The sequence below is a fragment of the Microplitis mediator genome, chromosome 1 (genome assembly GCF_029852145.1).
Source record: "Microplitis mediator isolate UGA2020A chromosome 1, iyMicMedi2.1, whole genome shotgun sequence".
NCBI classification, from domain to species: Eukaryota; Metazoa; Arthropoda; class Insecta; order Hymenoptera; family Braconidae; genus Microplitis; species Microplitis mediator.
The window spans coordinates 23,513,373-23,539,025 of record NC_079969.1 but is presented as its reverse complement, the minus strand read 5'-3'; the positions used below and the strand labels follow the sequence as shown (position 1 = coordinate 23,539,025).

The 25,653-nt window shown below is 26.9% G+C and overlaps 1 protein-coding gene across 10 annotated transcripts in view; it reads right to left on the bottom strand.

The window, feature by feature from the left end:
* Window positions 1-25,653, bottom strand: part of LOC130675857 (serine/threonine-protein kinase tricornered) — an 80,283-nt gene that overhangs the window by 14,685 nt on the left and 39,945 nt on the right. Inside the window, exon 1 of one of the 10 annotated variants that reach the window (XM_057481801.1) lies at window positions 8,631-8,683. The exons of 7 other annotated variants lie outside the window; for them this stretch is intronic. Coding sequence is in view for 2 of the 3 variants with exons in the window: in XM_057481756.1 (XP_057337739.1) it covers window positions 1,695-1,725 (31 nt within the window). In the remaining variant the exon portion in view is untranslated. Of the gene's footprint in view, window positions 1-1,694; window positions 1,741-5,647; window positions 6,243-8,630; window positions 8,684-25,653 lie in introns of those variants that run through there. 2 more of the 10 variants (XM_057481784.1, XM_057481756.1) reach the window with 2 other exon arrangements.

The following is a 25,653-nucleotide window of genomic DNA, read 5'->3' as shown; positions in this document are numbered from 1 at the left end:
TACTTTTTTTAAAATTATTCACTTACTGTGTAATGATAATTTACGAGAAAGTTAAAAAATATAATAGAAGAAAATTGTCGTAAAATTAAAATAAATTTGTCTTGTTAAATTACTCTGTAATTATGATTACTGTCATTACTTTTTTTATTTTCAATTGTCTGTAAAAATTTCTTATCGCTTTACTTTATTTGAGTTTTTAGTAAAATTTCTAGGAGAAATAAGTAATTAATTTTTTAGAACAGGAAAAATTAAAGTCGTAAACAGGAACTTGAAATTGTAGTAAATGTTGAGTTAAAAGTAAAGTTTACTACTGAGAATTCAGATAAATATTTGATAAAATTATTATTTGATACTGAAAGTCGCATAAAATATTGTAAAACTTTTTCAGTTTTTTTTTAAGCGCAACGCTGATATATGGAAGTTAAATTTTTCCTGTTTTACAGAAGCAGTACAATTTATTTATTAAAACTTCTTTCGCATGAAAATATCATATATGGTAAACATATATTAAAAAATATATGTTACAGATATAAATATATATGTGACAATACATGAAATCTTATATAGAACTATATATAGATTTTGGCCAATTTTATTATATTTCTATATATGTTTTCTCTTATATGATTTCATATATTTCCGTATAACTTCAATATATTATTTATATATTTAAAAACTTATAATTTTAATATATTCAAAAATAAATGTTATTTATATATGGAAACAAATAAGAATGCATATATAATTCATCATTATATGGCACGATATATGTACCATGTATTTAACTTTATAAATTTTTGTATATTTTTCGATATATAGAACCATATAAGTCTCCCCATATATGTAAGAATAAATAAAATCTCTTCTTTTCTGTCTTCCTTTCTCTGTTATAAGATTCAAACATTGTGTTCAGAATATATATATATATATATATGGGTGCTAGTTTACAAATTTACATATATAATTATCAATATATGTAATACATATATGTGCTAACTTATAAGTATACATATATGATTATAAATATATATAATACATGTATAAACTTATAAATTTACGTATATAATTAATTATATTAAAACTTACTATGTTATATATAAGAAAATATATATCGTTTTTGGCCACTTATATGCTCACATATTGATTATATATTTTTCCATATATATTTATCATATATGGTATTTTCATGCGGGCTTCTTTTCATAAAAAAAATTCGTGTCACAATTATTTTTATCATATGAAAAAAGAAATGATCTTCAGAAATTTGAAAAAATTTGAATTATTTTAGCAAGACCCATTTTGCCCCACATTTTGAATTTTTCTGACTAGATTTTACTGATACCAAATACTTATCTGTAGACTAAATAAAAAAAAACTCGATTTTCAAAAATCGGACCAAAACCAATAATTTTCCTTCTTTTAAAAATTTTCAAATTTCCGCGGGAAATTAAAAATGATGGAAAAAATCAAAATTTCGACTATTTTATGAAAGATGCCCGTTTTGCCTGTCAATATTTGAATTTGAAAATTTTAAAAGTGAATTAGAAATCAAAATACAAATTGTCAGTTTAAAAAAATGTGGAATTCGTTGATGTTATGAAAATATTTTTAGTAAAAATAGTTGATACATATTTTATTGAGTTGAATGTATGAAAATGTATGTGGGCGTAGATAGGTATGTATGTAATGCTCACTTTCTTCGTCCTCGTTTGAATAGTGCCTCATCAGCAGCACAAACCCGATAACGATTCCCTCATGTACAAAACGCGTGTGTATGACAAGTAAACATGGTATATATATATTTATATGTATATGTACATATGTACTAGGAGTTATTGGTATTGCGATATGTAACACGTGTTGGTACTTGAAGAATAAGAATAAGAATAAAAAGTAAAGAGAGAAGAATTTATTAGTTAAGTTCTGAGAGTAGAGTAGAGTAGAGAGCATGTCTGGTTGATAGTTTTACAAATTAACAGATAGCTAGCTTGGAGACGAGATTCATACAATTGATATGTGATGTGTGGAGTGTAAACACGCAATGCGATAATGAATTTTATTAAAAATTTATTTTATTTTTTAACATATTATGGAAAGTGTGGCAGAAGTAACGAGTCAATAATTTTTATTTTTTAGGTCACATATTTTTTTTCTCTTTTTTAATCTTTTAATATATGTATATATTTAGACATGAGTAATTTTAACAAATATTTAATTACCTGATGTAATTTATTTTAAGTAATTTTTTAATAAATATAATAAATTAATTTTTTTAATTAAATAGCCGTAATTAATTTTTTTTTAATCAATTTAATTGACACTTGAAATTTAATGCCGTGTAAATATTAATTTTTTTGTCAAGTAAATTAGGCTACGAAAATTGCAAAATCTTTTTTTTTAGGGTGAAAAAAAAATCCAAAATTGGAGAAAAATAAAATTTTATTTTCAAAAATTAATCATTTGGAAACTTGGGTATTAAATTAACTTTAGAATGTTCTAATAGTGAACATAAAAACTGATTACTTTTTTTATTTTTAATGAAATATCGATTATTTTAATAGTAAAGATATTATCGACGAACTTCTGAGTTTAACAATTTAACAGTTCATTGATCGCGCTGATAAATTCACTGGCGCGAAAATACTGAACTTATGGAAGTCAATCTTATAGACAGCGAGTAAAATACTAAAAGAGGCGAAATTAACGGAGAATTAAACTTGATTTTGGATAATTATATAATTATATCTGGTTCTAAGGATTTATCGTTAAATGAAATAGATTTGAATTCAGAGATTAAAAATTTCAAGTTTCAAGTCAATGCGGGCTTTAATCAATTAAATAAATACTGGTATGGTACCAAGTAATTTTTTAATCCCCAAAGTACTTGTTTCCGTTCTCTCTAAAAACGAATTAGTGAAAATCACGTGACAGTCACTATTTGGCAGTGAATAGTCACTTATTGCTAGTGAAAAGTAAACCACTGTTTGAATTAGTGATATACTTTTCACTAGTAAATAGTGAATAGTCACTATTTTCACTGTTTCAAATTTAAGAGAGTTTGTTTTTGAATTACTGTCATATTCTTTTTACATGAAAAATTTCGGCGAAATAATTTAATATATCCGTGTAAAAAAAATTTTTGAAAAAGTGTTGACTATTCTAAACTTCAGAAAGTGACACAACAACAAACTTTTTTTAAACTTCTAAAAATACAAAGAAAAAAACAATTAATACTACAAATTATCGTTTTTGAATGTACCAAAGATCCGAACGTTTTGCGCAACGAAAATGAAAAAGTTTTTTTAATTTAACTGCTTAAAGGTAACTTAAGGAGTAATCGGGGTCGGCTGAAATCTAGATCTACTAGATTATTTATTTTTCATTTTGTTTTTTTATTTTCGTTCCACGAAAAACGTTTCAATTTTCAGGTGCATGTTTTCGACTCATTTGTAAGCTTTTTTTGACGCTACATTAAAAGTGATAGGATTATATATATAATATATTGTAAATATATCGAGATATTCATTGACTTTTCTCTTGAATTTTCAAAAGTTTAAAAAACTTAGTCGTTGTGTCACGTTTTGAAGTTTATAATAGTCACCACTTTTTCAACAATTTTTTTTACACGGGCATTTATTAAAAATTTTCATTAAATGCTATTTTGATTAATAACTCAGAATACATAAATGAAAATCAATATTTGGAAGTTAAATTTTGAAGCCGATAAAAATAAACTTTAATAATAGAATCAAACAACTTAAAAAAACTCTATTCTAGTTACTTCTATAAACTGAAAAAAAATCTTTATCTCACAGACCAAAAATAAGTTCAATTTTAATTTAGTTATAAATATTATACATAAATATATGACACTTCGCTCTGCTTTTCTCTTCTTAATTAATTATAAGTAATTAATATCATTATTTATTACGTAACTGATTATTCGAATTTTAAATCAAAATAGAATATTTATTTCTTCCTATTAAATACTTAAATAAAACCTTCTAATATATTATTTCTAAATGAATAACAATTAACTAGACGAAAAAAAATTCAACAAATTCTGATTCAAATTAATTTAAAAAACACATCAAGTTTCACTTCACAAATTAAATAAACGACAAGTATGTAAATGCTCTATTTTTTTTCACTTAAAATTTGGAAAACTGATACTGGTTGGCTGACGTCCAATAACTTCTGAATTGTTTTTAAACAATGAATTAAGAAAAAAAAATTTTTTGAAAAAATTGCAGCTATAGTTTTATAAATTTTCTACATGTGCATATTTTTATTTTTTTTTTTTTTTTGTAATTTCTGTTGAAAAAAAAATCAGAAAATTGTTAATTGCCTGTTAGCTTCAGGATAATTTTGAAAAAAATAAAAAGAATTATTAAAAATTTTAATTTCCCAGTTGGGCAGGAATTAAAAAGTTCAAGGAAATGTCAAAATCAACCTGTGTCAATTTGAACCTCGATAAAAATTTTCTTTAGTTCAAAAATTCATGATTCTGAAGTTAGCAGGCAATTAAAAATTTTCGAATTTTTTTTTCAACCATTAAATTTAAAAAAAAAATAAACTAAAAATATGCACATGTAGAAAATTAAAAAAACTGTAAGTGCAATTTTTTAAAAACAAAAATTATTAGACGTCGGCAAACTGCAGTATCATCAATAATTCACATCCTTCACTAAAAAATCAAAATCCTCCAACTATTATTTTTCGAACGCATCATTAAAATAAATTTCCAATAAAAATAATAACTTTCAAGCCACAAAAAATTAATTTACAAAACAAGTGCAGCTCTACTTCTGCATATCAATAAAACGAATAAAAAACTCACTTGCAATAAAAAAAATCAATTTTTAAATAAAATAATTTCCAATAGTCTATAGCATCCGCACAAGTGTGCACGTCGTCTTATGTATGTTATGCACATCCAAGTATTACACATAATAGTTTTCGTCTAGGATTATGAATACATATACATATATACATATACATATACATATAGATATGGTATAGTAGACTATATACGTTACGGTCAGGCAAAGAAGTAAAGCCACGAGTGTTGAAACAGGTTTGCGTTGAAACGAGTCAGGCAGGCTCTACTCTTCTTTTCTTTCCTTTATTCATTCCTATTCTCTCTTTTCCTCTCTTTCTCTCTCTAAAACGACCTAATGCAACGTAAGATCAAGAAGACTCTACACTACAAACTACGTGTCATGCCGAACCAAGTAGAATCACCGAGACAATGAACCCCATGTCGTTTTGAACCCAACAGACCTAAACCTTCAGCTAAACTTCTGCTCCGATTCGAAATTATTTAACACTAATATTAAATTATTAATAATAACAATAATAATAATGAAAATATATAAGTTCAGTCCCTAGGAAAATAGAGAAATTACAAAAAAAATTTTAAAAATGCGACACCAGAGAAAACAATAAACGTTGCACTCAACGTTGCGCAACAGTGCACACATAAATCCGGCAGTAAAATCTCTGCTGCGTTACATCAATCTGTACGGACGTACATTCTTATACTACTGTACACTTAAACACTTTTTTCAGCCGTTAATTTCTACTCCGAACAAAACATTTTATTTTTTTCCCCAATTTATTGATAAGTAAAAAAAAATTTCTCTACCTTTCATGTCAATTGAAACGACATTGACAATAGTGATAATAATGATTATTAAAATGTTGACAATGATGACCACAGACAGCAGACAAACTGATGAAACTACGCATAGTGAAACAGTTTAACCGGCACTACTCGAGTCGCCAGGGCCAATTTTAGATGGAGTGTCAGACGGACAGACCAAAAATAACTAAGCAATTTTACTTTTTTTACACTATAATTATTTAAGTGAATTTTTTTTTTTTTTTTTTTTTTTTTAATCAATATCAATTGATTACTTATTCGGTTGAATTTAATGTTTACTCGACGGTTAAGTAGAGATTAATATGGTGGGAAAAATTGTATAGTGTAAGTAAAAAAATAATGAAGATGTATGCGGATGTTTGGCACGAGTTTAAATCACGGTACTAACACGCGTGCGTTTAAAAATAATACATAATGTATTGAATGTAGTGTAATGTGTATGTAATGCAATGTAATGTTAAGGACCACTGGCGCATTTGAGTGGAGGGTAGACTTAACTCTTCAATTCACTTCACTTGGTCTGTTAAGGTTGATGTTGAGGTTGAGGTAAAGGTAGAGGTAGAGGTTGAGGTAGAGGTGGAGGCACTGGAAGAAGAAGAAGAAGAAGAAGAAACGCGCGACACGAGCGCCGGCCACCGACTCCCGTTTCGAGTTTCCACGATCTTCCCCCTCCCCCCTTCTCTTACTTTATCAAGTGTGCTCCTGTACCGTTGCTGAGAATCGAGATGAGTCTGTGAATGTATGAGGATCGTGGATGGTGTGCTGAATACTGATGCTGGTGTGAGTAAAGAGGGGAGAGATGAAAGGCAAGCAAAAGAGATGAAGATGAGACGATAGAACCCGAGGGTGAAGAAGAAGAAGAAGGAAAAGTAGCGGGGGAGGAGATGGAGATGGAGATGGAAAGGAAGATGAAATTTAAGAGAAAGACTCTGGGCCGGAAGTTGTCGAAGGTAACGTCATAATCACTGACGCTACGATTTTTTATTTATTTATTTTTTTTTTCTTTTAGTTTGTTAAACCGTTTATTGACACGGAAAGTTTATGATGGAAAAAAAAATTATTTTAAATTGAGAGAAAATTTTCTAGAGAAAAGTTTTTTTTTGTTTTATTTATGGAAATTTTTTAGGATAAATTCAAGTTAAATTTAGCGATAATTATTTAGGGAAAATTGTGAATTTAAAAAATTATGATTTTGAGACAATGAAACTTGTTTAAATTTGATTTCGACAATTATTTTGAAACTTGACCACCTTATAAATTTCAAAAAAACGTTTCTTTGCATTTTCTTAATCCTTGTACTTTTGAAAATCACCTCCAAAAATTTTTTTAAAATTCGAATTCTAACATAAAGAAAGTGAAAGTGTGTGCGCTTACAGCACTCCATGCTTGCGAGTGAAAATTTTAAACGCGTTTTTCTCGAAACTACTTTTTTTAAAATGGCGGAAAGTTACTCTCCGAAACTCTGGGATTTTTTGTGTGCCAATTTATTACATTTGCCAACAAAAAATTAATTATGACATTTTTTTTAGCAGAGAATAGTAAAAAGCAGGGGTAGTTTTTTAAACATCCGTCATTTTTTGTTTTTGGCAAATTGTGGTAAATTGTCACGTAAGAGACCTTTCTTTTGAAGATCCCTATTTTTTTTTTAAATTCACTAATCCTGAGATTAACTGTCCGTCGTAGAACACCATTTTTTTGAAATGATACTGAAGTCAGCAGACGTCTAATAATTTTTGGATGTTTTTGAAAACGATAAATGATGAAAAAATATTTTTTGAAAAAATTGCACCTATAGCTTTTTTAATTTTCTACACATGCATTTTTTTTGCCATTGATTTGTTGAAAAAAAAAATTTGAAAGTTGTTAATTGTCTTCTAACTTCAGTCTTATTTTTTTGAGGCCTCAACTTTGGCGCCTCCTGGATAATTTTTAAAAAATGAAATAAAAAAAAATCAAGTACTTCTGTATTCTATAGACTTCGAATATAAATTTAAAAAAAAAAACCATGGTAATATTTTAAACAGGGCCTAAAAAAAATTATTGGAAATGTCATATTTTTTATGATGCTGAAGTTTTGAATTTTTTTACAACAATTCAATTTAAAAAAAAAAATACTAAAAAAATGCACACGCAGACAATTAAAAAATCCACAGGTGTAATTTTTTGAAATTTTTTTTTTCCAGTCTATCGTTTTTAAAAAAATCCGTTTATATAAATTGACTTTTTTGTGATTATCTGATTATGTATTAAGTAGAAAAGACTTAGTGATATTTTTACAACGTTCTTAATGTTTTCAGTCTGGTATTTTCTTTTCTTTTTTTTTTCATTATTATTATTATCATTATAAAATTAAATAGTTTAGTAAGTATTAAAAATAATCCGAGCAATTGGATACCTTGACCCTGGTTGCGTGACATTAAAACGCTAGAAAAATTGTATTCCATTATATTATTAAAAGTGAACATAAAAAAAAATTTATTGGATTAAAAAAAAAAAAAGAAAAAAAACCTAGTATTTATTTTTTATTTTATTGGAATGCCATGGCAATATATAAGTTTACGATAGGTCTGCTGAATATAAATGAGAAAATGTGGATACGCAAGCGTTGAATTTAAAAACGATGAATATCTGGAATCCACTGGAATTATCCTGTCACAAATCACTGAATTCTTCACTGCTCATATCAAAAACAATGATAATAATTACCATATTATCATGTCACAATTGTTCTCAATTTACGTAATTAGGACAGCCGCATCCACAATAATTAATTAATAAACAATAAATTATATTATATATAAAATACCACTTTCTTTCATTACAAAGACCTTGAATTATTTTTTTTGATAATCAATCATTTTATTATGATCGTAAATAATAAAAAAAATCTTTATTTTAATTTCACCATCAATTTTTTTTTCGTTACGTCAAAAAAAAATTTGCAATAAAATTAATAAATACTAACCAGCTATTGAAATTTCCTTCTAAATAATCATATCAACCTTCACACGTTCAAATATTAATTTAAAAAAAAAAAATTGATTAATAAAAAATTTTACATCAATTATAAATTTTAAAATTTTTGACATAACTAACATTAGTCAGAATAAAAAATGAAATATCAACCCGACAAAATATATTTCACAATTAAAATAAAAAATCCCATGAGTTTATATCTAGAACCACATCCGTAACCCAAGGTCGTAAGCTCTAAATCACCTCATATCACGTGCATACCACCAACAAAACTACACTATACTGCTGAAGCAATATATGTAAGCTGTAAGTTGTAATACTGTATCATGATGTACGATATTAACAACCTTAAACACATTGGGAATGCAATTGGCGTTTATACACGAAACTTAGGAGGAGAACGCGCGATACTAACGCGGCTGCTAACTAAACTGACCATTTGGGTGTTAGTGTTTGACGATGTGTGCAAGCTCAAGCGAGGGTATAAAATGCAATATACACATACATATGTACCTATATATTTGCTGTATGTAAGTGACTATATAGTAGTTAGTCACCTGAGAGGGTTGCCGTACCTCGTATCGGCTTCTAATAGGGGATTTCATGGGCTTGACGTCATGTAAGAGCCACTATGTCGCGTTTCTGCAGTATCACCCACCGACCCACCACCACTACCTCTTATCCCACTGCCTTCCAATTATGTCTATCCTATCCTTACTCGTCCAATGATCGCATTAACACATTTATACATTCTATATATATGTGGATGTTATATATAAATGTGGGTAGTAGTTCTAATTCGATTTGGCAAATACTGCCATGACTGCTACACTAGATAAAGGTATAGAAGACGAGCTATAGGTTAAAGATAAATATATATGTATGTATATTAGACTGATTCAAAAAATTGACTATTTTTTTTTTCGAAATTTATATTGAGCATTTAAATGCTGATTTGTTATAAGAAATCGTATTCCGGTCGATTTTATTTACTGACTTTTAAACGTAAATAACTAAAGAACTTTTGAAAATTTTGGAAACTTGACTAGAAATAATTTGTAGGAAATAAAATGATCTACAAAAAAGCTTATATAATATTTTATGATAAGTCTGATAGTTTCGCCGAAAAAGTCAAATAATACTAAAATTTAGTGTGAATCCAACTTTGACATCGAATAACTTTTGAAAAATTAAATGTCGCGAAAAATGATAAGAGACCTTTTTTGTAGAGCGTTCAATTTTCAATAAAACTATTCATTAATTTTTTCGATACACTGATTCCCTGGTGAGTGAGTGATAAAAATCTAAAGTTTAAGGAAAAATTTTCCCATGTTATTTAAATGGGAAATCGAAAATTGCGATGAGACGGTTCTTAATATTAATAGCTCAATCTTTAACAGTAATTTTTTTCGTCATCTCGAACAATATTTTCCGTATGTTTGAAAAAAAGAATAGTCGATTTTTTTAAATCAATCTAATATATCGATACTGCCATTCTCATATGTCGTATCCCACAAAATTTGACGTTTTCACTTTTTTTGAAAAATGAATCATTGTAACAATGTGCAGCTTATGTCAAAATTTTAGAGGTCAAATTGTTTATTTAGTATTTTCAAATAAATATTCTAATATTTCGTAACCCACATTCGTATAGGTTCAGTCACGCTTAACATTTCCAATTTTAAGTTAATTTTAAGGAAGTAATTAACGACATCAGTAAGAAAGTAATTATGCATAATTTTTGACTCTTCTTACAGCATATAATTATGTTCCTAAAGATCGGAACGTTTTTCGCGCAATGATAATGAAAAAATTTATGAAATTCTAATGCTTAAGGGTGACTTGAGTGGTAATTGGGTAGGGGGGAGGGGTTACAATTTTTGGCTAACATACTAGTGCCTATGCAAAACATTTCAGAAATCTAGATTCAGTAGATTTTTTACTTTTCATTTTGTTTTTTTATTTTCGTCGGCAAAAAACGCTGCGATCTTTAAGTACATATATAATTCAAAATTATTTATTCACTACAAATGCCTGTATTTTATGAAAAACATGAAAATAAATTTGTAGGTTATACCAATGTAAACATATAACAAATAATTTTCTTTGCCGACCGTTAAACGTTTTTATCGTCTCCTGAAAAATTTCCCAAATGTGGGATACGACGTATTAGAATGGCAGTATCGATATATATATTTACTTGTGGGTATAGCTGTGCAGATAGATGGATCGATGTATATATATATATATGTATTGTATGCATACTAATGTCTATTACTATCGCAACTATCCAACGTGAAATCTCTTACGGTGCATTAGTAACCTAACGCACCGTTTCTATATCAAACGGTTCTAATAGAAACGATCGGATCGATTTTACTCAATGTTCATTTAGTTCATTAGCTGATAGTGTTTTTGTACATTGATTTAAATTTTACCGGTCACGGATAATAAATTATAGAAACAATTGATAAAGTTATTAAATTATCGAAATATTTTAAATAATTTTTCATTATATTCAAATATTATTTAAATTTATGGATTATTATTGCATTGAGTTTTCGCTAGAGCAGCGAAGCGAAGAATGGTTGAAAAATTATTTAAAAATGTATCTTGTTTATGGGTATTTATTTATTTATATTTTATATTTAGTTAATGGGCACTGAAGAAAATAATAATGGATTGCTATGACTATGATGGATGTAATTAAGTTGTGTTTAATGTTCCTCACGATACAAGACGTTAAGAATAGAAATATATTCGATCAGATCATGTGTGTATAATTAGCTTCAAGGCATATTCAAATTTTACTATACGGCTTTAACTGATACATAAAAAAAAACATTATTTTTATTATTAATTACATTTTTAGATTTCAATTATTCATGACCAATAAATCACCAGACAATGCAATTGTAAATAATTTTTTTAATTTGAATAATAAAAAAAAGTTATTGATTTTAGTGCTTATAGCGGTATTTTTTTTTTTTTTTTTTTATTAAATAAATTTGTAAATATGAAGTTCACGCATGAGTAATTTTAAATAAATTGATAATAATCTATAATGAAACCGTTATAATTTTTAAATGCAGATAATTATAGTGGTTAAAATTAGGGGAGACTGGGGTTCTTTTATGTACTTTTATAATATCCCATATAAAAAAAAAGTTCCGAAAAAGTTCGACATGTAGAACGGAAATTTGAGACAGATTAGAACTTCAAGTTCAACTTTTTTGAAATTTTTAAGATATTAATAGTAGAAAATATGGTCGATTTACAATTTTATGTGGACGAATTATTGGCTATATAGAAGAACGTTTTCAGAGCATAATTCTTAAAACGTATTTTTACTACATTTTTCCCTAGTTCTGATAAAGTTGAAAAACCTCTATATTGTAAGGAAAAAATGTAGTAAAATATAGGTTTTAAAAACGTTTTCATTTCATTCAAAATTCGCCACATAAAGTTCTACTATCAAAATCCTAAAAGTTTGAAAGAAGATCAAATTTAAGTTCCAATCATCTGTCTCAAATTTAGAAGTTCTATAGGTCAAACTTTTTTGGAACGAACTTTTTCTTACATGGAATACGCGTTGATCGGTACACTGAGAGAACAATTTATTTGAGCCAAATAAATAGATTTTAGAAGACACGGTAGTGTCTCGCGCCAAGTACATGTTCAAACACATGTGTATGCGTGAAGTGTCATGGCGCGAGCCTACCGTGTATCTATACCGTAGACAGTGGTTTTTAGCTCATATATGTTTGTTTATAGTTAACAAATCTTGGTTGAAAAAAAATACACTACAGCTATTAGCTCTACAGTTCTACCATCCAAATACAAATTTGTTAACTATAAACAAATCATTATTTCATTCAAATGGACCATATCTTTGTCTCAAATAAATACTAATTGGGTCCATTCAAATATGGAATTTATTTGCCTGTAACAAATCTTATTTGGCTCAAATGAATTGTTCTCTCAGTGTAATAATAGTTTTAAAAATAATATTATAACTTAGAGTTGAAAATTCAATTAAGGAATTTTTTGGTTCTATATACAAAAGTTTTGATCAATTGATTCAAGAATAATTTCTTAAATTAAAAAAAAAAAGATCGATTTAGACTAAGAATCCTATTTCGAAGAAAAAAAGATTTCTTGACCCAGTTAAAATTTTATTCTGTTTATAATTAAGAGTTACACTCGTAGTAACCAACAGCTAAAGTTAATTTTTTGAATAAAGTCATTGTTTTGAATTCCCTGTCGTAAATAAAGGCTTATGAACTTTCAATTTATGAGATGTTGACAGCAAATATTTTTTCACAAACACCCATTAGATCAATTAAATTTAATCACATCATAATTTTAACGACGTTACGAACCCGTAACATTATAGATTGTAATAACCTATTAAAAATAAAATTGCTCCTACGATAATTAATAATAAAAAATTAAAGTTGACATGTTTCTCGGATATCCATTAAAAAATTTTATCTGACTTTAATAAAAATATACAACATAGATATCAAATTTAAAAAATACTAATCATTTATTGCAGTAATAAACTGAATTGTTTAATAAAACAAGAATTCCTGGTATAAATAATTGCGAGAAATTGGCCCTATTGCGATGGTAATTTCTACTTATTTATCTACAGTTCAAAACTTGATACTTTAAGATTTAATATTCTGTGAAAAATCATTTTGCGAACGAAAATATATTTTCAATAACTTTAAATTAAAGTGAAAAAGAGGAATCTTTCAGAAAATATTATTTTTCGCTCAAGAACAGTTCGTTCTTGTTTTTCTTTCGGTCTCGAGTGAATGAACGGTACTTTCTTTATCGCACTTGCACAATAAATGGAAACTTTTTGCACATTTTTCTTCTGCAGAAAAGAGAATTTTTAAAAAAACCAAGGCTAGAAATACTCGATTATAGTCTAATGCATCATTCCGCGATCGTTATTTTACATTCAAAGTATCAATATAAAAAAATAACCTGAAAAATATCTGACAATCCTGTTTTAAAATCAAAATATTTGATATTTTGACTCGAATTTCGAGTTCTATACTTAGTGACTCTTCATTATTAATCGTTAACAACTAAAACTTGAAAAAATAAACCACAAGAAAGTGAACTTTTATCAATTTGAACTTCGAAAAAGTATACTTTTATCATATATTTACATATTACATATTTAAATATCATTAATTTTATTAATAAGATGAAAGTTTATTCGAATTCGTGTAGAAAAAAGTCAGTTTCGGAAATTTAAATATTCTATGTAAGGAATTAGAAAATTTGGAACAATTCGTTACGTTTTTTGGGAACTTTTAAAAATTCAAGACTAGAAATTTAGGAAAATTCAATACTTTTTGCGAAAGTTTTCTGAAGCATCAACAAATTCAAAAGAACAATTACAAAAAGATCTAAAGTTATAGTCTAAAATTTGTAAAGTTAAGGTAAAAGCCCCTATACCCGCTCACTTTTCATTGGAGTGAGATTAAATCACTCAACATAAATTAATAAATGAAATGAAAAACCATTTTTTTTTTTTTAGTTATTTTTTGAAGTTTCGAGCATTATAATAAAATTTAAGTTTGAAGAATAATGTTGATAATTAATTATTATTAATTTTTTAAATAAGTTCCTTGAGTGTACCCATAGTCGCTCACTAAAAGTTGTGATGTACCATTACTCGATCAACACATGGCCCTATAGTCGCTCGAAGACAATATCAATTAAACTATGATAAGTTTATTGATTTGGACAGATAATTTATAAATTATACTCCGTTATTCTTTTATAATATAAATTTTCATAAATTTTAAAAATATATTTAATAAGATATAGTTACAACAATTCTTAAAAAATTTGACGTAACCTAAATTTAATCTAACGAATGAACGTTAAAGTAAAAAATGCCCGGCTGAGCGCGATTTTGAAAACAGTCACTTAATTTAAATTTATAATCTATTATAAAATAATTTGATACATCATATATTAATATATTTAGATTCATAAATAATTATTTAAAAATTATAAAAAAACACCTTAAACAGTTAAAGTGAGCGACTAATGCTACTGAGCGGGTTAGGGGCTTTTACCTTACAATAAATGAAACTGAAAATTCAAATTTTGTCCAAAATTTTGAAACTCGTACTGAAAATTTTTGGAACAGATTTTATTACACGACTGTTTATTATTACTTGTTATCATTATTATTAAATAGGGGCTTGATATCATATCTTTACCTTGTATTTAATATTATTTACGTCTAATCTTATTCAACATAAGGGAAAATGTATCGTATAGTAATAGACCATAGGCTATCGACCTTTTAAATCGCGGGGTAGATAAGACAATCTTTTCCCGATAAGTATTTCGATAAACAGGTCAAATTCACGTGTTTTTTATTCGATAGATTTATGTAATAATAATAGCCAATAACGATGACTATTAAGTGCGTGACTTTTTTTGCTAAATTTTTGAATTTTATAAATTGGGCTTTTTATTATTCATCACTATTTGAACACACACACAAAAAAAATCATTTTATAAAAAGTTAACTGGTCTTTTATGGCCTTATTTACATTCAGATCAGGCAAAAAAAAAGTTGAATAAAATAAGAACGTAACAGTTTTATGTCACTGTTATTTTATTACCATCAAATGAATTACGTCTTGTAAATTTTCATCATGTGACTGATTCTTTCGACTGGAAAGTAAGACTTTAAAAAATAAATAAATATATGGATATATATGTGTGTTGGATGTATTCACATTGAACAGATGTTTTGTCAGCTTGTTAGTGTATATATAAAAGAGACGTCAGACGACAGTAATAATAAATAGTTAATTGGTGCCAATTATTATTGACTATTAATCTTTAGAGCCACTAATCGTTTTTGATGATGCTTATCTATTAATATAGTTATTTACTTTATATTTCAATATATCTATTCAAAATAAAATTTATTATCTCTATTTATTTTGAAAATATATCTTAAACTTCGATAAGTAAAAAATAAATAAATATATTTATCTAGTGACCTATAAATTCTAAGTCTCTCAATAGAAAGTAAACAAAAACTTAAAAAAATATTAATCTGTTGCTGTCTGTCTTGCGATTATTGTAATTTTTTAACTAGAAAAAATGTTTTCAATTAAATTGTTTTGGTGGAATAGATATTTACTAAGTTTCTTAGTATAATAGTTGTCAGGTGTCTGACTTTATTTATATCTTTTAAAACGATGAAATCTTTGGTAGTTAACTTTGACACACAACCCGAGTCGAAAAGTTTCAGCATTATTTCAAACTGATTAGGCTTAACTAAACCTTAAATGAAGCTGACTGCGCTGAACTGAACCTTACTTGAAACTGACTACGCTTAATTGAGCCTTAAATTAAACTATTCAGCCTTTTAGTTGACATTATTTCAAACTGATCAACCTGCTAGTAGAATTAAGTTAAAGCTGGATTCAACCTAAATGAGCTTAAGCTTCAAACTGACGTAAAATTTTCAGGCTGTTTTAAAACTGAACAGCCTACTATATAATTGAAAAGACACTGAATTCAGTTCAAAAATAGCTTAACTTTTGAGCTTATTTTCAAACTGAATAAACTGCTATTTAACAAAATTTAGACTTGAATTGAAACTGCCACACTGTCATTATAGAGCATAATTTCGACCTGGAGAACCTTAATTCTGCACTGATTTGAAGCTAATCACACTGCTATAATTAAGCATATTTTAAATCTGAAGAGCCTGATTTGACGCTTTTGTCAAACTGAATAGCCTGACTAATCGATTTTATTTTCAAGCTTAATTTCAGCCTGATGGTCCTGAAAGTGAAATATGACGACCTTTCAGTCTGAGTTCAGACTCATTTTTTAATGTATTTTAAATAGCCACTTTTTATTTTTTTCTACTGTTGGTTTGCAGTTTATTCAGTCTGAATTAATGCTGAAACTTTTTGACTCGGGAATAGTGTTAACCTTAAATGTAAGATTGTCAATGTTTTTTAAGTTATGTCCTTGTTAATTTGATAATACTAGCGTACATGTTTCACGTGTCGTTTTTCATATATTTATTTTAATTTATATTTTCGTGTCGTTTGCATATATTTTTTTGCTTTCGACCAATCACATTACGAATAGTTTGGCTTCGCATATATTTCATCTAAATTTTATTCTAGGATTGTTGAATAATATTTTGTTTTCATTTGTACAGTTTGCCTGATGAAGTTGTGAAATACAACGAAACGTTGCAACATTTAAAAATCTAGCACTGAATTTTTTCCTGTCCAAGTTCCTGATACTTATACTATTATATTTAACATCATGGATGAGAACTTAAATCTTAATTTAAAAAATAGTATTGAGAATAAAAAAAAAAGTATTAATTTTCTTTACTTAAATATCGTTACTTAATGGTGTAATTAAATCAAGAGTTAATTTAATTACAAGTTTTCTTTTTATAGCTCAATAAAATAAAAAATTAATGATACAATTTATTGCCTATCCTAGTAATTATTTTATCTACTTGATATTATTTTTATGAAGATAATTAATTAGTGAGTCTAAAAAGGTAAGGGAGTAGTGAAAAATAATATTTATAAGTATATAAAATCTTGCAATTATTCTGTGCACATCTTGTCTTCTGTTTGAAAGCGTAACGAATAAAAAAAAAATAATAATAATAAAATAATGAACTCGACAAGTTCTTTGTTGACTTATCTTGCTTCTATTCACTTATACATCTATTCTATCAATATATATATGTATATATATATGTGTGTGTGTATGTGTATTTGTGTGTAGAAAGAGATATATAAAGTATATATAGTTCAAATATATATATGGTATATAACTATCAGTAACAACAATATGACTATGAGTATGTTACTCACACGTCCGGTATTCTAAGCGAAATGCGTGCAAACTCGACAATCCACGACCACAAATACTATACTGTACACAGTATGGACAGAACTCTCGGTCGCAAATTTTTACGGTCCACGAACGTGCAGTCATCACGTCTTGTACCGGCGACACGGCTCAGAGATATTACTAGATAGATATATCAGCATATATATGTTGATATGTATATATATGTATGATAAAGTATATGACAAGTATGATATATGTGTCGAACTGTCATATCGAAATCGTAATAGTGTATGTATAGTCATCTCACTTTATCTCTCACTCAGTTAATACATCCACCCATATTTATTTTAAACATTTGCATATAGAATGAGGCCAAATATCGATTTACTTGGCACACCTATACCTGTGTAGGTACCTAAATATAATTGTGGAATTGTAATTTCACAGATTCGAAGGATTATATTTTATCAACTGTCTTGATTTTGTTAGTAATGATTTCCTTTCACTATTTTTATTTTATATTTAACAAGTTTTTTTTTAATATATATATATTTATATATATATATATGTAGTGATCGGAATAAAATTTTGGAATATTTATGTCAATTTAGTGATACTTTTATTTACATTTTTAAGTAATTTAAAAGTTAGAAAGTGATATTAATTAAATTAATTAAAAAATTATCAAAAAAGTTGTCACTGTAACGAGAAAAAAAAAACATAAAGCAAAAGTTTTTTAAATGTAATGTTTTCTTTTTTAGTTTGCTCTATTTTTGATAAATTTAAGAAAAATAATATTTCAGAAACCGAAAAAAAACTATGTTATATTTTTATAAGAAAACGTAATAAATCATTACTCTTCTGACATATAAATCGTTAAGACTTAGCAAAATCATTACTTCCCATGCTCATAATTATTCCCGTCAATCTGTCTAGGGGGTGTATAACTTAAAAACAAAATTTTCCGATATCTTAAACGAAACATTTTTTTAACGCATAAATATACGATTACTAATTTTTTTATATGAACAATTAATCAAAAAATCCTAATGTAAAATCAATATCTGTCTCTATTAAGCAACTTCAGTAAGATTTATATATAATTCATATTTTTATCAATAAAATATTTATTTGAAAGATTATCCCATGATTTTTTTTTCTTTTAATGTGAAAATCGAAATTTAGTACTAAGATGACGTAATATCCGTCGAAATACGCTCACAGATTTATATTAATTGTGATTGTATATGACAAGTCGATAAAAGATTATTTGGATTGAAAAATGGTCTACTACAATTTATACAAATTATTATCAGCCAATCAACAAAAATACTATTAAGGTAAACGACCTAGTACCCGATCAGGGAACTAGTATCCGATCACTCCATGTATTTGTATATCTATATTTTGTTGACTTTAGTAAATATCGATACAAAAATATATGAGTGATCGGGTACTTGTTCCCTGATCGGGTACTGGATTTCTTAGCTTATTCACAATTTAAAATGAAGTGATTTGAATTTTAATTGAGAAAAAAAAACAAACGTTATTATTATTTTTTTTTTATTACCAGAGTTAAAAATAAAACTTGATTCAGGTGGTCGCTCTACTAAATTTTCTTTGTAAGTTATCAATTTGCCATGCACCTGAAGATCGGAATGTTTTTCACGCAACGAAAATCGAAATAATTCATGAAATTTGTGTCTAAAGGCGACTTAAGGGGTAGTTGGGGGTGGCCTGTCATTTTCGGGTGACGTGCAAAACAATTCCGAAATCTAGATCCAGTCGATTTTTTACTTTTCATTTCTTTTTCTTATTTTCGTTCCGTCAAAAACGTTCTGATCTTCAGGTACATAATTTGCCGACGATTTTCCGATAAGATCTCGACTTTTTCGACTTAAATTTAATTTTTGTTAATTTTTAGAACTTTTTTCATCTTAGTTTGAACATATATCTATTTTTGACCTGGCTAACTATTTTAAGATTATGAAATACTAAAATTATTTATTTAAATTACCGATTGTTAAAAATAATATATTTATGAGTTAATAAATATAAATTCATATTTTACGGTAACGGCATTTACATAGATATGACTATGAGGATTTAGATGTCGATTATCATTATTAATATTAATAAAGTCATACATTTAAGATAAGATAATGGAATAATAATGTCTAAAAAAAAAAAAAAAAATAACTTTGTTGTTCAATAAACCATTTGATATTGAATTAAATCTGCACGTGCTCACTAATTTATTAAACGTAAACGTTTTCCTGTCAAGCATCGGTTGAGGAGAAAATGGTAAAATACATAAACCCGTTAGACGAGTAATCACTCAATTGATTAAAACTAAATAAAATATAAAGATAAATAGAATAAAACAGTTTTAAAAATCTAAATTAATTAAATTTTAATTTCTCAATCGTAAAAGTGAAAATTTCTGTAGAGAACGTACAAAATAAGTTAGAAATTGTCATTTGATTTTTTTTTATCGTTTTATTTTTTACCAATAGTTGATAAACTTGATTTTGTGGGAATTTAATATATTTCTATAAATATATGTAGAAGTGATCGTTAATTTTATCAACGGTTAAAGTCGAATTAATAATAACACGTTGGGTTACTTTCCTACGTGAAGCAATGTGAAACTAATGAAACGAGGTTGCGATGATACTTATTGGGTATGAATACCGATTATGGGCGGAGTTTTAAGACTTTTGACTTTCGCTCAATGTGCATTATGTGCTAAGAAAATTTTATCAGTTTAAATGGCATATATTTATGTCTTTAATCATTTCATACCGATTAATATAAATATATATATGTGTACTTGTGCGCATTGTTACTCTGTTTTCATTTTATTATTCTACTTGTGCGTGAACTACTATTAGAAAATTTAAATGCACTTTTTTTTCACTAAATATAGCGGCGAAATTTGGTGAAAAATTGACCGAGAATATTTTCAAATTTAATTTTAATTATTATAATTTTTTTTTACATCTGAGAATATTTTTTATTGTTACAAGATAAGAGCGTACAGCTGTAAAGACACGGGCGTTTGTTTATATTGAAAATAAAGTTATAATATGATATGTAATATCGAAGACTTGATATAACTACTACCAAACGGGATTGAAAGCTTATTTGTGTTTTATGGAAAAATAAAATTTTATTATTATTATTCCCAACAAGTGCAATTTTATCGGTATTTTATTTTAATTATCATATACTTCCTATCCGCACATAGCCGTTTTAGCCAACCCGTATGAAAATAACATATATGGTCAAAATATATGATAAATATCAGAAAATATATGTGGCGAATTTAACTATATTTTCTGATATATTTTTTTTTATTTTAAAAAATATAATACTCATCATATACGAGTCCGTATATGTTTAGCATGTATAAAATATGTATGTCAATCATATACAAAAAATACATTTTTATCATACATGAAAATATATATTCTTTTCACATACGGAAACTATATTTTTCTCATACATAAAAATATACATTTCTATCATATACGAAAAATATATTCTGATCATATATAAAAACATATATTTATATTGTGTATGGAAAAAAAAAGTTTCTTATTCGTATGACCAACTCCAATTAAATCAGATCTAAATTTTAATATACTCTTTAAATTGCAGTTCAAATTTTCAAAATTAGATAATTTGATGCGAATATATATACCCATATACATATACATGCACCGAATAAAATATATGCTTAAATATAACTAAGAAAATATATGTCACCATATATAACATAAATTATATGCTACCATATATTTTATTTCATATAAAAATTTTATATTTCTTAAATATAAAGGAAATACATATCAATACAATATATTATAAGGTAAATGTAAATGTATATATAGTTTAATATAAAAAACATATCAGTACCATATATGAAGCCATATTTTACTACTGTATATAATTTTATATTAAATCGGCGAAAATCTCTATATGACTTTTTATAATATACAATGTAATATATCATATATTTTTCGTTGCAAACATATATGATTTTATATATTTTAACCATATATTGTTTTTTCATACGGGAAGTGCCAAATCCTGGGCTCGAACGCCAGACCTTCTTCTTGCAGCTAAAAAGTCTTACAATGCATTAAGGAGGTTCGACCGAACCTAAGGTAAAAAGGATTCTCCAACTTTAAGATTTGAAAATTAGTATACATGTAAAGAAGTACTTTATCTATGTATTCTCAAAATTTGAATATGATCCACCGTCAAGTTTTTTAGAAAAAAAGATTTAAAAATGACGTTTTTAAAGTTCTTATACACAGACTCTTATGGCGGACAAGCTTCCGTCATGACTTATTAGATTTTTTTCATTATTAACCTCCCAAGTTTAAGAAATAAAAAACAACATGCCATAAACTTGAATATTTTTAGAATATGATAAGATTTTAATAATATAGTGTTACCGTTGTAATTATTTAAATAATTCAAGTTAAACTTTATTATTTAATCTCGTTCATCGACAGAGATACATATTATTGAGAGTTTGGCAACGTCGCGGAAGCAGCTGAGAGAAAAAACAAAGATAGAAATACATTAATAAGAGAGACGAGATTAGAAATAAATTTTTCCCGCTTTAATTTGAATATCGATGTGTAAGAAGTTAGAACGCGTTGTTGCCAAATCTTTTTATTAAATCATATGAGCCAAAAATAAGCAAGTAATTTCATTACTTTCTTTAATTAAATAAGTAATAAATATTAATTTATGAATTCGTTATGTTATTATAAATTAAAATAATGAATTTTTATAACTATTAGGAGAATTTAGGAAACGAAACAATTCAAACAGTACTTTGACTCACTAGTTTCGGTCGAACCTCCTTAACCCGCATGCCACACCGATATGGCGAGTCTCGAAATAAAATTTTATATATACTGTCACTTTAAAATTTTTCAATCAAGATAATAATTTTTTATAAAAAATTATTGATCACTTGTAACCTGGATTTTTCGGTGCATTCTATAGAATGTCGATATTAATAAAATTTATGTTGTGTTTTTTTGGCTAAAAATAAAATGATTTTTTTCTAGTATGTATTTGTAACAATACAGATGTCTAATTTATTATAAATGAGACTTATTACTATTGAAGTTTATCCGAAAATATAAAGTAAATTACTCCATTACAGTTACTCCAATTACACTGGAGGGAAAAAATGCTTCAATTAGTACGACTACAAAAATAAGTATATTTTTTTAACACATCTAAGTGTGTCATTTCCTTAAACTTGAAATACATGGGTTTAAATGATGATAATATATGACACATTACTTGATGTGTCATCAGTTAAGCCCGTCTATTTTCAGGAAAATTAACACACTTGCTGACACACTTGTTACTTTTCAAGATTACGTCTACTTATACTTCATGTTATCAATTTTTTATATTTAATATTCATGTTAATAGTTTATTAGGTTCTGTCATCTTTCAGAATTTAATTTTTAAATACATAATTGTAATAAGTAATGATACAAATAATTTGAATGTTTCAATTCCTGAAAGATGACAACAATTTTTTAACTATTTGTATATATATACAATGTATTAGGATATATATATATATATATATATAATGTATATTAGGAGTGTGTGGATCGTATTCGAATAAAATAATGCAAAACTTTTCAAATACTTCGTAACTTTTTGAATTATCCGAAATTTCGAATCATTCATAATTTTTTGAATTCCTCGATTTGAATGTAAAAAATTCTGATCAGCTTTCAAATATTCAATTTTCATTTAATGAAGAGCTTAATTTTTTAAAGTAACCCAAAGTAATTATTTTGTAGATTCGTGTCTGAGTTCTATTTACCTCCGACATAAAAATTTGAGTTATTGGAATAAATATTAAAATTTTCTCGTTCAAAAAAAATTTTGTAATTATTTTGAAACTTTATGAATGAATAGTTTCGAATAATTCGGAAAATTTCAAATTATTTGAAACTTGACGGATTAATTCGTAAGTTCAAACTATTCACACACTCGTAATAAATATAAAAAATATTAGTTTCCTTCATACAATTAATAAATATGTATGCAATTAAATAATTTACGATAATAGTCCTAATCTGTATTATTTCCAACAAAAAGAATTAACTTTTTTTGTTGTGGCAATAATCAATTTCTTATTAGAACCAAATAATTCACCCTAATTTTGCCTCCCTATCAAATTCATTTTATTGACAGTTCAATTCCTTCTAATCAATGAAAAATATGAAAATATTAAGACCTTCGTATTAAAATACTCTGGAGTATTTAAATTTACTACCATTAATAAAAACATCAATAAAATTTAAACAGGAAACAAAATTTCCAGTAACATTAATTATTATTTTTAATAAATTAAAAACTCGATTTTCCGAAAACAAACGCATGAATTTTTGACTTCTTCATCTAAAATTTCTAACATCACCGTCGACGTAATTTCCTTAGCTCGAACAAAAGACATAAAAGTGATAAAATTTCCTTTATTTCTGACCCATCAGAAAATAACGTGATAGAGGCAAGCATGAAAAAAACGCCATAAAAAAAATAGACTACTTTCTCAGGGGAAAAAGGCTCAAGTCATCTACTATTTATTTCTTTTTTATATATAACTTTTCCCCGAGGCTGGATAGATAGAACGATGAGATGATGGAGCGAAAGACGAGCAGTTAAAAAAATAAGAACCTAAAGATGAATCTTTTTCCCCACCACAAAACGCAAGGGTGATAGATCGATAAGTTTTGATAGTTTTTCCAGTAAAGTCACTTTTTTTTTATCTTTCTTGTTTCTTACTCTCCAACTACACATGCTTCTCAATCGGGATCTCCTTGTTTTGTACTCAGACTCTTGTGTTCCTATTTGTGATGTTGTCTAGGTTGCCTAGGTAACGGCCTAGATTCAATGAACGACAAGTAAAAGGGAATGAACTCAAACCAAGTGGAATTAAATATAAGAATCAACGGTTCCGTAACAAAATATCTACGACAAGATATAAACAATTCGAAATGTCTCCATACAAAGTAACCGAACAAAAAAATATTATGTGTGCAAAGTAATGATCTTATATAACAATAGTATGAGTATAAATAAGGGATCAATTATCAGTCAAAAAATCTTGATATAATAATAATTAATATTAATTAATTAATAATAATTTTTCTGTGGAAATAAAATTTGAAAATTTTGATGATAATTGAGTGTCAGATAATTATTAATCGTAAATCCTGAGCATGATATTTTTTTTAGACATTTTTCTTTAAAAAAAACTGGAATATGAAATTTAAAAAATCGAAAAAAAAATAGATCCTATCGTTGTCCGATTATGAGCATAGCTGGAAAAGTTGTAGAATAGGTGACAGTTTGCAGTGAAAAATTATGGGGAAAATCGATCAGTACGTGTTTTTTGTAAATCGACAATTTATACTGAAAAGTTAAAATTTTAATAGAAGCGTGGTTCAAAAAAATTTTTTGATATTTTTTACTAAAAAAGTGTCTAAAACCGAACATTTTTTGTCTCTTTGAAAATTTTATTTAAATCACTTTTCGCGAAGTTATAGGCGTTTGAAAAAAAAATCTCTACATTTTTCAAAATTCGATATCTCGAAAACGGTTGGAGGAAAAAATTTGAAAAAAATCATGAAGGCCTCTTTCAACCTATACTAAAAGATAAAAAATTTTCAAAAAAATCCGACGTGCAAAAGCTAAATGGTGTCCGATTTGGCGTCAAATGCCCCATATATATCAATAAAAATTTGTCTACAGATATTTTCACCCGGATATTTTGTCGTAGAAATTAAGCGCGGCACCAAATCAACATCACAATAACAACTTTGTGCTATTTACTATCATATATATTTATATGTATACAACTAATGCAATGTAAAGAGTCACTAGCGTTAAATAAGATTAACAATAAGATTAACACACAAATATATATCTATATATATTTACTAAAGAGATTCGTGTTTACTTTTAAGCTTTTTTCTTCAACTTCTTTGTTCATGTCATTGGGGGAATCTTTATACGTAAACTTGAGTTTACTTTTCTTCGGCTTCGATACTGTCAGTGACAGG